The 16551-nt window shown below is 49.0% G+C and overlaps 1 protein-coding gene across 12 annotated transcripts in view; it reads left to right on the top strand.

Annotated features, from left to right (window-relative positions):
* Tmem63c (transmembrane protein 63C) overlaps positions 1-16551 on the top strand; it is a 105321-nt gene that overhangs the window by 69593 nt on the left and 19177 nt on the right. For all 12 annotated transcript variants that reach the window (XM_074067471.1, XM_074067478.1, XM_074067479.1 and 9 more), the window contains 8 exons: positions 1562-1599; positions 8445-8587; positions 9941-9989; positions 11947-12055; positions 14060-14133; positions 14773-14853; positions 14971-15094; positions 15675-15808. In XM_074067471.1, coding sequence (XP_073923572.1) covers positions 1562-1599; positions 8445-8587; positions 9941-9989; positions 11947-12055; positions 14060-14133; positions 14773-14853; positions 14971-15094; positions 15675-15808 — 752 coding nt within the window. The remainder of the gene's footprint in view (positions 1-1561; positions 1600-8444; positions 8588-9940; positions 9990-11946; positions 12056-14059; positions 14134-14772; positions 14854-14970; positions 15095-15674; positions 15809-16551) is intronic.

Below are 16551 nucleotides of genomic sequence, written 5' to 3'. Positions count from 1 at the left end.
GTCACAGGGTCTTTCCAGGACTCTTCATTTTTCTTCCCCAGTGGCCCTTCTTTGAGTCACCCCTACCCTTTGCTCAGATTTCAGCTCAGATACCACTTCTCCAGGGAACCCTGACCACCACCTGGGTCTTTTGTTTTCATATATATATATATATATATATATATATATATATATATAAACTTTACAATTAAGAATGTTCTTTTTTCCCCCTCTTATTACTTCCCAAGAGCAAAGACTTTGTTTTACTTCTCCTTGATGCAATTCCATAAGTTTCTTGCTCAATTCTTTTTTTTTTTTAAGACAGAATCTCACTATGTAGCCCAGGCTACCTCAGCCTCCCAAGCAGTGGGGTGACAGGATGTGCCACCATGCCCAGCTCAGATTTTTGGTTTTGTTCTCATAGAAAATTCATTCCTTTTCTTTAACCTCCTTAATCCTGTCTGTAGTGCCCCTCCTGTGCACGATCATATATTGGCCTCTCCTAGCATGAGCAGGCACTGAGCTTAACATTGCTCACCACTGTACCCCAGTACCCTGTCCAGCCCATCACACAGTTAGCATCTATACAGACTTGTTACATATTCTTTCCATGACCACTCCTCCAAGAGACCAGGTCATCTACTCACCAGGTTTTGCCCCATCCAAAATGTGAAACCTCAGGCAAGTTGCTTGTCTTCCAAAGGCTGAATATAGAATGAGGACAGTAACACCTGCCTCATAAGGCGGCACTCGGGTTATTTTCTGACATATTGCTGTGGTTTATTTATGTTTTTTTTTTTTTACAATGACAAGATTATTTTATTTTTAAAAATCTAAGAAGATGAGTTGTTAAGGCAGCAGTGCAAAGGGTGCAAATTCCCAAAGATCAGGAGGGAGCTATATGGCACAGCTAGATGGGGCCCCAGCCAGGGCTGTGTCTCACCAGAGTGCCCTGACCAGGTCAAGCAGACACCATTACCCCCCATGTGGCAAGGGTGGAGAGGATGGGGGACCAAGACACAGGTCCAGGGCACTGATTGCTGTCACTCAGTCTCATCAGCTGAGCTTGTTCCTGGGAGCTTGTGGTCCTGTCCTGTGTTCCTGTAAGGGAGGGGAAAGAGGGGAGAAAGTGTCTGCCTCCTAGGTAGCCATTCGACTGCTGAGTTTTCTGAGTGGTTTATGCCTTTGGAGATAACACAGGGGAGTGTGTGTGTGTATACATGCAAGCACCCAAGGGAGAGAGAGAGAGAGAGAGAGAGAGAGAGAGAAAGAGAGAGAGGAAGAAGCAACATAGATAGGAAGTGTTAGATGTCTACCTAGGAGTCCTTTCTGTCCCTCTAGTCCCAGGCCCACCTTCCAAGCCCCATTTCTTATATCAGATGGCAGGGATGTCCACTCACTTCTGGGGAGACAGCTTGCTCATCCGTGGCCCCTGATTCCAGAAGGCTCTTTCCCAGGAAGGAGGCCCCTCCTCGACACTGCTGCAGCTGCTCCAGATGACCCACAGCTGCTGGGGTCCCTGGAGTTGAGCAGGGCAGGCCTGGACCTGGTTCTTCTCATGGTTTCTCTCCTTCTCCCCCAGGGTTTCTGTTCCTGGCTCATCAACAGCATAACCATGAGGTAAGTGGCTGCACTTTTTGAGCTTGTGACAGGGTTGCCTTTTTGGGGCTGGGAGGATGGAGATAGGAAGTCTCTATCCAATATGACAGGCCCAAGCTGTGTACCTGTCCCCTTGCTTCACCTGGTGTTGGCAGAGGACACATTCCCGGGTTACAGCTGGAGAATGGGTACTGGACAGAGCCCAGCAGAGCTCTACTCCAGGATGAAATCCTTTCTGCATGCTATTGCCTGGTCTCTGTTCACATCATTCATCCTGTTTGTTAAAACAGATAAATGCACAGAACAGAAGGGTGGGTTTCCTCTCTCTGTGCCCAGATTACATAGGGACAGCCCTTGCCCACCTCATCTTCTGGATTTCTGTGGTGCCAGATCCCACCTGTCAAGGACCCGCACTCCAGAACACCTACTTTTTCCTGACTTCCCAGTACTGGCCAGATGCCTCAGTTGAGCAGACACTTATCAGAACCCTTAGTGTGTGTACATGCATGCAAGTACATACACACACATACACACAGCTCTACCCTATGTGTGCCCAGAGCCATGCACAATCCTGAGCTCCCCCTTAGTATCCCCCATCTATCCTGTCCTGACTGTCCTCCAAACCCTTCCTCGAGGGGCCTAACTATGCACTTCCAAAGTGGAGTCTTCCACTTTGTTATGAGACCCCAGCCTCCCAGGAGCCACCTGGGTACCTCTGTTTGCCCAAACCTGAAGGGTCTGGGACCCTGGGAATCCCAAGCTGGACCTAACACCAGTGGCCTCTGCTGGAGGATTCCCCATGGCCTTGGCCTCCAATGTTCCTTCCTCACTCATCACAGCCCCCAGAAAGTGAAGCAGCTGCTTTGTGTGTGGGTCAAGAATTGTCCTTTCTACTCTTAGCCACATGTGGGCAAGTAGAGAGGAGACTTACATTTTTTGGCTCCCTCTCTGGTTTTGCTTCATTAATTTATTCAACATGCACAAACAATCATAAATACATTTTCACTAAGGGGAAGATTAAAGTTCACCTCCAATCTACCACAGAAGCAACCTCTGTCAACAGTTTCAAGGAAATATAAAATTTTAAAATAATCAATAATGTGTATTATGCTGTTTTTCATACTGTAATAACATACCTGAAGTTTGGTAACTTTATAAAGAGAAGAGGTCTGTTGAATTCATAGTTATGGAGGTTTGAGGGCATGGCACTGGCAGTGGCCCAGCTCTGATGAGGACCTCATGATGGATGCCATATGTGAGGGCAGAATCACATCTTAAAGTGAGGCAGTGAGTAAGGAGTCAGGACCAGCTCCCCCACTTTTATTTTAATGGTCCTAGGGATTGAACCTAAGACCTCACACAGGCTAAGCACATGTTCTACCACTGAGGCTAGACTAGCCTTAGGCTTTCATAACAGCTCACCCTTGCAAAAACTAACTTAAGGATCCTAGTGGAATTACTTTCTGAGGGCACTGCCCCCCCCAAGTGGCCTAAGGACCGCTTACTAGGTCCTATCACATCTTAACACTGTCACACTGAAGACCAAGTGTCCAACCTTGTGCAGACACACCAACTTCAAACCACAGGAGTTTATGGACATTTGGAGCTTGCTCCCCTGGTAGGCTGGACAGGCTGGCTACAGGTTCCTGGGTTTAGCAAATTCACGATTGATAGGAGTGTGCACTGTGGCAAATTTACCACTTCCTTGCCTGGCCAAGAGGGAAGGAAAATTGGGATGAGTGGATCCACCCAAGCTGACCACATCATCAGGTGTGGGAGAAAAGGAAACCCTGGAGGTAGCTTGAGGCTAACTTTCTGGATTTTCTCCCTTGCCTGCTGATGTGTCTGTCACTGGTTATCTATAAAGTGAGAAAGTGTCATGGGAAGTAGGGTACATGCGAAACACAGAGCAAAACTGAGACATGTGGTAGGTGTCTCTGTCTCTGTGGTGTGTGAATGTGGAGTAAAAGATTCAGGTCCCTGTGATGTCACATGTCTGCCTGTGCAGCCTTTGGTGTATACATGCCTGGACCTTCCAGTCAGTGGGAGGGCAGTGTGCACAGCTCTGTGTGTGTCTGTGTGTCCCTTCTCCCACCCCACCCAAAGGCTCCTATCAGAGAGGCTGCTCCCTGAGAGAACAGCTCATCTGGAAAGGCAGGAATGGGGGCACTGTACTAGGTGTCCAGCACCCTGTCATAGATGACACATTTACTGGGTAGGGACAGATCATCCAGAGTCCCCAAGCATACCCCCTCCATGCAGTATACTTGGAGAAATAAAGTTTAGCAAGGTCTATGTACCCATCATAATAGAGAGGTTATAATTTACTGTGCAATGGTCACTTGGTCAAATGAGAAGAAATGTCAACTAGAGGGTTCAGGAAAAGTGGCTTTGAGCTGGGCCTTGAAGGATGGAAAGAATGTTGAGAAGAGTGATGTGGAGTCATCACAAGGAAAGGACTGTGTGAGCAAAGGTTTTGAGCAGAGACATCCAGAAATGGTGAGTCTTCTGGGGTGTCTGGAAGCAGGGGTATGTGGTAGGTGGGTGGGGAAGGATCAGCTGAGATCATGGCTACCATAAGTGAGAATCCTGGGCTCTGATCTACAGGCAGTACAGAGCAATCGCTGTTTTGGAGTAGGAAACCCAGGGTGATATCTGTCGTAGGCAGGATGTAGGGGGATGAATGGCAGCTGAGAAAGTTCAAAGTCAAGGTGAACAGCTAAGGAGGCTATTCCAGTGGTCCAGGTGGGAGGTGGTAGTGAGCTGAACTGGGGCAGTGACTAGGGAGACAATGGAAGGGGGATCATGGGGCTACAGTCAGTAAGTCGTGGGAGAGGAAACAGTGATGCACTGTGGCTGGGAGAAGCTTATGAGCTGACCAGCTAGCTGTTAAAGCAAAAGCCAGAATTAACTCTTAGGAGGAAGTCAGAAAGAGGGCTCAGAGCTGACAGTCAGGTGCATAGAGGTTGTAATTGAAGTGATGGAACAGATGGGTCACTCCAAGGAGGCAAGGTCAGCAGAGGCCCATGGGAGGCCCTGAGAGAGGATCAAAGGCATTTCCTAGGGAATGGGATCACTGACTCCCAGCAAGGATGAGGCCCCAGGTGGGTGTGGCCAGCAACCGCCAAGGTTGAATGAGAGCCAGGGAGAGGACCTTGGCCTAGGTGATTTGGATCCCTGGTGAGAGGGTGCTTGCAGATTAAGGAGATAACCAAGACAGAGAACAAAACTCAAGAGGTGGTAAGAGGAGGGAAATAAGGATATTTTGGAGGGGCTTTGAGGGGTAACAGGGCAGGGAGGTATGTGTGAGAAGACGCTTGGTTTACTTTAGAGTAACTGATGTGAATTTGAACTTGACTGTGTAGATTCAGGGGAAGGTATGTTAAGTGGGTGTGGAGAGAGGGAGATATTAAAGAGGAGAGAGAAAGGCAGTGGAGATAGCAAATCTCCAGAAAAGTAGAGAGAAGAGAAGAGATTAGAGTGGAGAGAGAATTAATTGGATGCAGGAGGAAGAGTGAGGGACTAGAAGGTCCTGGGGAGGGGGTGGTGGAGAGGGAAGCACTGGAAAGAATGGTGGGAAGAGGAAATGGACCTAGAGCTGGAGGCAGGAATTCCTGACCCAGGAAGGAAATTCTTGTGATCTCTGCCCAGTCCCACCCTCTCTTCTCTCCACCTAACTGGAGGCTCTGGGACCTTCCCTTACCCAGGCTTGGTTTTCTCTCACTAGACCAGACCTGGCATCCCACACCTACAGCAAGACACTTCCCTGTTCTCCCACACTCAGTCTTCTGTCAGTTCTCACCCACCCCATTCTTGGGACTTAAATTTTAAGTCCAGGAAGGATTTTAATTGCTACAGACAAAAAAGAAAATTCCCTAAGTGGAGATAGTGAAAACCTTGAAGATACGCCTTTTGTCATAGTGTTTAAAGGGCTTGGGTTGTGGCTTAAGTTGTAGTGCATTTGCCTAGTAAGTGCAAGGCCTTGAGTTCAAACCTTACTACTACCAAAAATAATAATAATAATAATAATGGACTGGAGACTTGACTCAAGCAGTAGAGTGCCTGTCTAGCAAGCATGAAACCCTGAGTTCAAACCCCAATACCTCAAAAAAAAAAAAAAAAGATACATCTGAATCCTGGACTGGATGCTAAAAGTTACATCAACCTATGTGCCTGAACAGAGGGGCAAAGGCAGGAAAACCATGGTTTATCCACCCATGGAGTGAGGAGGCCTGTGTATGCTGGGCATAAAGCAGTGTTCCCTCAATGGACACTGTCACCATTCTGTAAAACAGATAGAAAAGGTTTAAGATTAAATGCCAAGCAAAAGAGCAATACATCAATGCTGCTGTAACTATAGTCACAGACTTAGTCTGTTTTCTGTGCTGTTAACACTATACCACAGACTAGGTAAATTATGAAGGAAAGAGATTTATTTTGTCTCATAGTTCTAGACCAAGGTCATGGAGCAAAGGGCTACATCTGACAACGGCCTTCTTGTTGGTAGAGTTCCAAGACCATGCAGGCACCACATGGCAAAAGAGGGAGCATCCATGCGTGTGCAAGTAGGGGCATATATGTGTGTCCTCTGGTCTCTTTTTTTATAAAGCCACCAGGATTCAATCACCAGGCTCCATTCTAATCCCAATCACTTCTCAAAAGCTCTGCCTCTCAACACCATAGGTGGATGAACTTTCCATCTTGTTAATGCCTCACAATGGAGACCAGACTCCATTGTGAGTTTTGGAGGGGACAAGCTATGTTCAAACCATGGCAGTCACTGAGTAACACACAACCACAAGAAACTAACTGCTTAGCAGACATCTCTTAGGGTTTATGAGATTGTAGGTGAGTTGTCTTATTCTTTTTTGCATTTTCCATTGTTTCTATGAGCATGTGTTGCTTTTATACTTTCTTTTTTTGTTTTGTTTTATTTTTGGTGATGGTACTGGGATTTGAACTCAGGGTCTCACACTTGCTAGGCAGGCACTCTTCCACTTGAGCCACTCTGTCAGCCCTGTTATATGTTGAGTATTTTTGAAATAGGGTCTTTTGAACTATTTGCTTGGACTAGCTTTAAACTGCAATCCTCCTGATCTCTGCCTCCTGAATAGCTAGGATTAAAGGTGTGAGCCACCAGCTCCCAACTACTTTTACACTTTTTAATTAAAGTATAATATACACACACAGAAGTGCACAAAAGTAAATATGCAGCCTTGTTATCACAAAGCAAAATCTATGCAACCACCACTCAGATCCAGAAATAGAACTTTGCCAGCCCCTCCTCTCTTCCCAAGCCCCTACCCACTCCCTCATCTCCAAGGATGGCCAGTGTTCTTACTTCTAACTTTAATTCAGTGGTTCAGTATTGTCTATTTTTTAACTTTGTATATGAAATCCTACCATATGTTGTTTGTGTCTGGTGTCTTTCATTCAACATTGAGTTTGCAGGGTTCACCTATGAGTCATTTGTTTTAAGCACTGTATAATTTCATTATGTATAATTGTATATGCATAGGTTGATCTATCACAATTCTTATGTCTGTTTTACCTTTGATAGACATGTAAGATGTTTCCGGCTGGGTATGTTATAAGTAATGCATCTAAGAGATACTCATGTATATCTCTTGATGCACCTGTCATGTATTTCTGTTGGGTATAGCCTAGTAATGGAATTGCCAGGTCATGCAGTGTGCATATACTCAGTTTCATCAGATAAGGCCAACTGTTCTCCAGCGTGGCTGGGCCAGTGTCCACCCATGAGTCTAGGAGAGCTCTCAATGTCCCATACCCTCTCCAATTCTTGGCATTGTCCAACTTTCTCATTTTGGCCAGCCTGGCAGTGTGTTATCTCATTGTGGATCTCAGATATTCCCTTTTTTTTTTAAGGGAATATAAACAACTTTTTCAGTAGGGTGCTGCTCAGTATCACTAATGCTTTCTCACATGCCTGCAGCGTGGTGGGCTCAGAATCGTTGCAGAAGGAATGGAAGGATGCGCTCGAGTTTACCAGTGTTCTGGGTTCCTCCATGTGCACCTGTAGCATAGCCTCTCTCTCTGATGTATGCATGAAGTTCACTGAGATGCACTTTAGGCACACCAGAGACCTTGAGAAGGACAATACAGTAAGCCCACTTATTTGTAGATTTACTATATATAGTTCTGACCAAGTGCAACAAAAAAAAAATAAAATTTCAAAATAAAATTTTTAATTCCGCACACATTATATAGCTCAGCTGATGCAGAGAAGCTCTCAGTCAGTCCCACGCTATCATCAGTTGTGTTTAAATCCTTGTGTGATCTGCTGAGTGTTTCCCTGCCCCTCTATTTTGTACAAATCTGCCTCCCAAAAAAACAAATGGTGCCCCAAAAGCAAGGTAAAAGAGTAATCTGTCAGGTCAAAAAGGGCATGTATAATATGCTTAATTGAAGTGATGAAGTGACAATTTTAGATTGGCATGTCTTTAGCAGAAGTTAGAAAGCACTATGGGAAAAACGAATGAAGCTCCGGAGTATTTAAGATACAGAGCATGGAGTAAGACATAGCTTTGGTGAGTAGTATTAACGTGCACAACAGTAATTTTTGTGACAGTAACGTAGCCTTCTCCACGTGATAGACCTACTGTACATACAGTCCAGGTAAATTTGAATAATTTTAAAGTAATAAACTCTATGCATCCTGAGCATTTGTGGTTTTTCCTCAACTGCGATTTTTCTTGGAACCATACACATAAGAATCTACTGTATTTCCTGCAAAACTAAAAATGGGGGTGCAGTGGTCGTCTTCCCTGCTTTTCTTCTGTCTCTGCCACATAAGCTGTGGCCACACTGCTCCTCAGGAATGTCCTTGCTTGTGTCTCTTCCAGGGACCAGGATCTGATTAGCAAGTGTGGGGAGGATGCACGCATCTACATCATGTTCCAGTACCACCTCATCATCTTCGTCATCATCCTCTGCATCCCTTCTCTGGGCATCATTTTGCCTATCAACTACATTGGAACTGTGCTGGGTAGGCAGCGCTCAGAGGGACCTAGACCTCAGAGGCAGCCTGGCAGGCTGGACAGGGCTTGGGCTTTGGGGGTCTAGAAATTTGGATTTGAACCTTTCCTCTGGAAGGTAGTCATCCTATGACCTTAGACAAGATGTACTGCCGTTCTCTCACATGGAGACTGGAGACCATACCACCTTGTTGACCGAGGGTCTGGGGCATCACAGGCTCTTAGGACCAGTCCAGTCTATACCTGTTTACTGATGTTCCCACATGGCACCTGGCTGGGTGTTCATGGAGGCCCTATGCAGGATGTGTGGCCCACAACAAAAGTCCATGAACTGGATTTCTTCCTGTATCCTCCAAGGTAGACACAGCACTGTAAGTGCAGAATTTGTCACATGGGACTTCTACCAGGCTAAATCCTTTGAGTAGAATAGCAATGTCAGTGAGGGTTTGGCTTCAAAGGCAGAAAATTCTTGGCTCTACAACCTTTCTCCACATCTGCTCCTCAGAAAATGCCTTTGTCCAAGCTAACATATTATTGTTTTTGGTGGAATTGGGGTTTGAAATCAGGGCTCCATGCTTACAAAGGAGGTGCTCTACTGTTTGAGCCACACCTCCAGTATAACCTAACCTTCTATTGGCAAATTAGTTTCTTCAACTGTCTTGGGTATTGGGAGATAATGTCAAGTGCCTGGCACACAGTAGGTGCTCGGAGAAAGCAGCTGTAGTTCCCTTATAATTATAGGAGGAACAGAGCTGTAGGAGACTGAAGCACTTTAAATGCCCAGGTGGCTCTACCTTGACTTCTATTTCTCCTCAACCAGATGCGGCCTAGTGAATTCAGCATAGCACACTGAATGTCTGTTCTACAGAGTAAACTTCCGACTCCTGTCTTTGATTCTTATTCTAAGAAGTGTGTGGGTAGTGATAGTATCATGTAGGAATCTTAGACACGTTTTGCAAAACCCAGAGATGTCTGAACCAGCAAACTAACATACTTAGCTAGAAGGATTTACTCTGTACAAATGAAGCAGAGTCCCATTTCCTGGAATTTGGGGTTCTTGTTGCCAATTTTACCATTCTAGCTGCACAGTGGATTCCTTAGCAAGCGTTTACTGAGTTTCTGTTTTGTGCCAGTTGTGCCCTGGCAACACTTGGCCTCATTTTATGCCCAAGGGCCTTAATCACCACTACCCAGGAAGATGATTTTTTATTGGAAGTTGGGAATGAGCTCTGGGGAATCAGAAGAAGAACAGGATGTAGGCAAGCATCACTTAGACCCTGGGCATTCATTTGGGAACCTTGAATCCTGGTGTCCCCAGCAATCAAGGGGCCAGGCTTGAGGATGGCACCTTTCTTCTCTTTCAGACCAGAATAGCCACTTTGGTCGGACCACCATTGTCAATGTCTCCACAGAGTAGGTACCTGATCTTCTTACCTCCCATTCTACTGGCTGGGCGTTGGTGGGAAGAGAAGGTTCACAGTGTTGTTCTGTAACGTGGGCACCACTGTGTCAATGAAAGAACTGCTTTCCATGGGAATCCAGGTCCTAAGTTGAATGCCAGAAGTTGCATTCTCTTGATAAAGCAGGACTCAGTGCCTCAGTGTCCCCATCTGTCATGAGTGGAGCCACTCAAACTGGCCACTCCTGAGGACTGGAGAAATGGTCCTATGAACTTGTATGTCCAACTCCCAAGAGGCAGAGAACCTGTACCAAGGAGAGGTTTAACAAATTGTCTTCCTGCCCACCCATGGGCTCAAGTCAGTTCTCATACAATTAAGTGAAACATGGGCCTGTCAATCTCTCTCCCCCCACCCCCATTCCCACAGCAGAGGAACCGAGGAATCCTATTAGGGCTCTCGCCCTACCTCTACCATTCACTGGCCCAGGATCTGGGGCAATGCATCCCCCCGCCCCCACCTCCCCACTCCCAACCCAAGCTTCAGTCCTCGCCATGGAGGGACATGATCTAGGCTCCTCACTCGGGAGGGTTTGTTTCAACATCGGCCAACCTGTACTGAGCCAAATGTGGCCTGGCTGATCCATGCTGAGACCCACTGTATGTCTTGGCCAGGCTTTGCCATCATCCTGACTAAGGTACAGAAGCAGTTCCAAGTGTGAAGGGGTTCACCTTACCACCCTCACCCTCTACCTCTGCACTCCTGCCATACACCTTGGGGCAGGCTTAGCTAAAACTCTCAGAGCAGCAGACGTGGGCATGGCATCCTCCCTTCCCCCTTCAGCCAGCTCTTCCCCAAGTGCTGCCAACCTAGAACACAGCCATGGCTGCCAACCCAGAACACAGCCACCAGCGCCTTCCCTAGGTGCATCTCAGGGACTTACTCCTTCCCAAGAAGTGAATTCTAATAGAGTAGCAAAGGGCCTTTGACATGTGTGAATCCATCCTGGTAGAGAGCTGAAATGTTCCATGGAGGCCATGTGCCCTTGCCCGCTGCAGAAACTGGGCAACCAGGCACCTAGCTTTGCTCAGCAGGTGTGTGACAGGCCGGGCACTGGGACAGGAATGGAGGAGATGTCTTGAAGCACACTAGCCTTTCCCTCCTCAAAGCACTCCACCTAAGGTGATCCTGCTTCTGCCCAGATGCCTTGGGGCATCCTGTGAGCAGCAAGCAGGGGTGGGAATATGGCCCAGAGGCCTAGGTCCTACTACCCCAAGGGAAGCCAGCAAAACCACAACTACCTGACCCTCCATCCCTTGGGCCTGCATATGATTCCAGGTCCCTCGCCACTTGACTTGCTGGGCTACTGCAGGGTAAAGTATCTAAGTATGTGATCAGCTCAGGTCCCCTCCCTGTGATGTCACTGTGAGTGACCTCAGGCAGGCCACCCAACTGCTCTGGCCTTCATTTCCTGCTGGGTGAAATGAAAAGAATCTGTGAATCTCCTGCAAGGCTCTGGAAGTCCAGGAGAAAAATGCAGGAAGAAACTTGTCCCACCTGGACCTGACCCATAGGAAGCACTCAGTAAGCCCTTATTAGCTGGAGCCAGTGCCTGACCATCACTGTCATCTCCTTCAGGGGGCCTGAAAGTTGGGACTCCAAGTAGGGGTCTGGGGACCCTGTGGTAGTAGAAGGCACAAGGACGCTGAGATGTGGGTGGTCTAGGGATTCTGCAATGGTGTGGGAGGATCTGGAGACACTATGGTGGTGATGGCGGGGGGAGTCCGTGGACACGGTGATGGTGGCGGGGGTTCAGGTGCATGAATGGTAATTGGAAGGCATCTGGAGACATGGTAGTGTTGAGAGGGGGTTCTGGGGACACAGGGTGGTGGGAGGGAGTCCAAGGACACTGTGTGGTGGGCTCAGGGAAGCCCCGCAGCACAAGAAGGCCTCACCATACCACTTCCCGGCAGGAGTACACTCCTATGGCTGCACAGCCTCTTTGCTTTCTTATACTTCCTCATCAACTTCGTCCTCATGGCTCATCACTCCTTGGGGTTTGTGCCCAAGAAGAACTTAAAGGTGAGTAGGTGAAGTTCCTCCCCACCTGGGCCTCCTACCCCAGCCTCGGAGAAGTCCCAGTTTGGCCTACTCTGTGGGGAGGTCTCACCTGAGCAGGGCAAGCTCCTCCTCTTAGCCCCATGTGTAATCTCCAGCCCAACCCACCCCTGCACCCCCCCACCCACCCACCCACACCACCCCTGGCATAACTGTCCCAGTTGTTTAGTCATCAAAATTTCACTTCCCATTCCTGCACCTCAGCTGCCTTGGCCCATCTCCAAGGACCTTGGACTTCCTGTCCACAAACTAAAGAGTTAGCAAACACTCAGACCAGCAGGGCCTGCATCCAGAGTGGCCAGGAACTAGCTACCCACTCTAGCTGGGCCCAGGCCTTGCCCTTTTGCAGACCATCTGAGTCTGATACATCACAGGCCTGCCCCCGATGCACCCCCATGGTCTCAGTTTGGGCGACCCTCCATTCTGCCTCCCAGGCAGACCCTGAGACAGGACTTGAGTGGCATGTATTTGGGAGTCGGACTCAGAAAAGGCCAGCTGGAGGGGGAACGTGACGGGGAAGACAAGGTAGCCAGTAGAAGGGCACAACCAGAGCAGCTTACTGGGGGGTGCAGGGGGATGTGCAGCTGGAGCTTAACCTCACCAGGGAACACTCGGAGCTCTAGATTTCCCAGCCTAGAGGTGAGCAGTTGTGGTCTTTTTCCTTGAACTCCCTGTGCACTGGTTGAGGGCTGAATTTGGGGGCTGTAAGCCTTCACCTCTTGACCTGCACGTACTCCCAAGGAAAGAACACCTAGACAGTCTTGGAGTTTGAGGCACACTGCAGCCTTTGCTGTGTAAATATGAATGCCAAGCAGTGCCACCTGCCCAGTACCTGGAGCAAGGGCAGGGACCTATAGACTGTCCATGCTCTGTGGAGAAGGGGCACCATGAGGGTGACATCCTTGACTCTGTCCTCAGCCTGTCAAGGGTTCAGTGGAGTGAGATTCACTCTTTGAGGCAATCTATCCTAAGAGACTGATTTGCCTTAACCTGCCCTAGATTGCAAATGTACATGCCCCAAATTCACCCCAAGCACTTCAGCTTGCCAGGTGTGGAGATTTTGGGCACTCCTGACCAGTCTGAATCTGGCTACTTCAGCTTTTCTTATTGTCACCAGATACAGCTGCCAAGACACCCATCTTTTGCAGCATGGTTGAATAAACTATGGAAACTTGAATAAACTAGGAAACTTGGGGGAGAAGTCTTCACCCTCTCCCCAGAGTCTTGCTGTTTTAGTCAACTTTCCATTACTGTAACAAAATACCTGATAAACTTAAAAAGAGGAAAGGTGTATTTTGGCTCACAGTTTTGAGGTTTTAGTCCACGGTCAGGAGGCCCCATTGTCTTTGGACCTGTGATGAGGCAGAACATCATGGTGGGAGCCTGGCAGAGGAGGGTGCTCATCTTCTGGTAGTTGGGAAGAAGAGAGCCAGGGTCCCACAATCCCCTTCGAGGGCACACCTCCAGCAAAGACAACCTGCTAGGCCCCACCTCTTGAAGTTTCTACCACCTTCCCATAGACCTAAGCTGAGGGCCAAGCCTTTAATACATAGGGGTCATTCCAGATCTGAACAATAGCCCTTGCCCAACCCAAACTCCCCCATCCCATCTAATGTCAGGGATTTCCTGAGACTGTAAGGCTTTACACTGGAACAGTGGGAATTTTAGGGAGACCAAAAGTCACTGTGGGGCTGCAAGCAGGCGTATGCCACTCTTTGCAGTCATGGAGCTATGACCCTCCACCCTGGGGCTCCCTGCCTTGACCTGGGCTCTCTGTTCACAGTCAGGGCACAGAGAAAGGCACTGTTTGCTGATCAGAACTGTGGGAATGGAACACTTGACTTACTCAGCAGGGTGGCCCTGGTAGTCTAATGTAAGCAGGCCAGTCTAATCCGGGTCACCAAGAGACCCGGATATCTGCAATTCCTGTGCAAGCACCGTCTCTCTTCATTTGCCCTTCCCACCTAGGTCTCAAGGACACTAATGATCACCTATGTGCCCGTGGACATTCAAGACCCAGAGATTATCATCAAGCATTTCCAGTAAGTGGGGCGGGTGAACCAAGGTATGCATCACCTCCTCCTAGTACCCTCACCTGGATCCTCCCATGGGTGTGAGTTGACACAGGATGGTAGGGCTGGGAACATCCCTGGTAGTGGCCCTCACTAGATCTGCTCACAGCCAGCTTTTAAGAATGGGGAGGGTCGGAAGGCTGGAGCGGGGCTCTGAAGCAGGGACTTTCTGTGAGTTGGAGGTGCTAGTTGTCCCTTTTCTCGAGACTCTAGCGTCTGAGCCTAGGGAGAGCCTGAGCCACAGCTGTTTGGGACACAGCATCTTGAGACGTCTCCAGTGGCCCCAAGTTCCTGGCCCCAGGGACAGTGTCCACTGAGTTCATTATCTCTTGGAAACAGCTCTCTCCTGGACCCCAGTGGTTGGAACTCTGTCCCAGGCCCTGTTATGAGATATCTAGGAAGGAGGTGGCAAGTCTCAGACTACCAGTGTTCAAAACCTGAAGGTAGTTGAGCTTCAGAAGCAAAGATGGATGCTTCCATCCTGAGAGGCAGGAACCCCAGCAGCTGAGCTACCCAGCCCTGTGAATTGTCCTGCCAGGCAGGGGTGGGGACAGCACCACCCAGCCTCACAGGCCGTGTGAAGCTTAGCGTCAATGTTTGTGGCTGCAGCGAGGCCTATCCAGGGTGCGTTGTGACTAGAGTCCACTTCTGCTATGACGTCAGGACCCTGATCGACTTGGATGATCAAAGGTGAGGCCATAGCAGGGCCTGTCGGGATCTGGGGCAGGGTACAAGGGGAGGATGGGGCTCTGCTGGCCCCTCATCAAAAGATCCTCCTTCCTTCTCTCCATTGTCCACCACTGACAGGCGCCATGCGATGCGGGGCCGACTCTATTACGCGGCCAAGGCCAAGAAGACTGGGAAGGTGAACATCAGGATCCATCCCTGCTCCCGCCTGTGCTTCTGCAAGTGCTGGACCTGCTTCAAGGAGGTAAATGGCAGGGGCACTGGGGATGGCAAGGAGGGGCAGGGACATAGGACTCCAGGCTGGTCCCTTGCCTGCACCCTCAGGGTCAGTCCCCATTCAGGTCTGCCCCAGTCCTGACACCTGTCACCTGTCACCATTCCCTGCATCCCTGTTGAGCATGTACAGGAGCTGAAACCTTTCTTGGGTCCCTCTGTAGGATAACTCAGGAAGGCTTGCTCTTGTTTCCCTTCTGGTCCTGGACTGAGAGACTAGAGGCTTCCAAAGCGATAAGAACAGTTCAAGGCAAAGGCCCCTCCTTATCTCCTGACCCCGTGGCTAGAAGGGCTTCAGCATTTAGACTCTGGCTGCAGGGCCAGACTGGAAGAATTTTCCCTGTCTCCTGACAACACTGCACATTCTGTTGTCACAAAAGTGTGAAGCACCCCTTTCCCTGCCGTGCCTCCGTGTCTTCAGATCTAAGGGCAGAGTCACCCTCCCGCTGTTGTAGAGGTGGCAGGCTGCTGAGTGGACAGGTTCCTGGGGTCCAGCGAGGTCTTCCTGGGGTTCTGGCCTCCTTAGCTCTGAGGGCCGCCTCTCGCCCCAGGTAGACGCGGAACAGTATTATAGTGAGCTGGAGGAGCAGCTGACGGATGAGTTCAATGCTGAGCTCAACCGCGTTCGTCTGAAGCGACTCGACTTGATCTTTGTCACCTTCCAGGACTCCAGGATGGCGAATCGGTGAGTGCAGGGCCAGCTCCAAGGGTGGGCCTCTGTTTCTCTGGCTCCATCCTCTCTCACTCTCATTGCGCCTAGGGAGGAGGAGAGTGAACTCCCATCCAGCTGCTATAGTCTGACCTCACAGACTGCCACCATGTTGTCCAGAGTGTGGCTCTACCATTTCCCCAGGGGCCACAGCTCAGCTTGTCTCCAGAGATGCCCAGGCCCTGGGCTCCTCACTCCATATGTCCTTGCCTCGATGCAGATGTGGTTGGGCGTAGCTTTTGACCCCCCGCACTGCAGTTCCTCTTCCAGATCTTGTATACACACGCATCAACTCTCCCCTCACCGCAGGAGAGTGTCGGGAGAGATAAGCCCTCCTTGCCTTTCCCTTCTGAGAAAGCGTACCCTACAGCCCTCTATTCTGCCCCAGGCTCTGTCAGTCTCACCTTAATTGGGAGTGAATTACATACACTCTGGAATGTCCCAGAAGGATGAAGGATCCTTAGGACTGGGCTAAATAGATGACAGGTCCAGAATCAGTTTCTGAAGGATTGTGGGGGCCCTCCTTTCCTGGTTTGGGCCTGATAATATATGACATTTTGTCTTCACATACCCCCCAACCCTACAAAAGAACAGTGGAACCTTAGATTTTAGTCACAAACAATGGTGAATAATTTTCCAAGTCACTTATCTGTCCAATTTGGTTACTGACATCTGCCCTATCCACCTTTCAGAAGGTTGGCCCAGAATATCTCTCTATA

This window comes from Castor canadensis, chromosome 3, assembly GCF_047511655.1.
Source record: "Castor canadensis chromosome 3, mCasCan1.hap1v2, whole genome shotgun sequence".
NCBI lineage: Eukaryota > Metazoa > Chordata > Mammalia > Rodentia > Castoridae > Castor > Castor canadensis.
The sequence above is the reverse complement of the archived record's forward strand: the minus strand, read 5'-3'. Positions and strand labels throughout refer to the sequence as shown.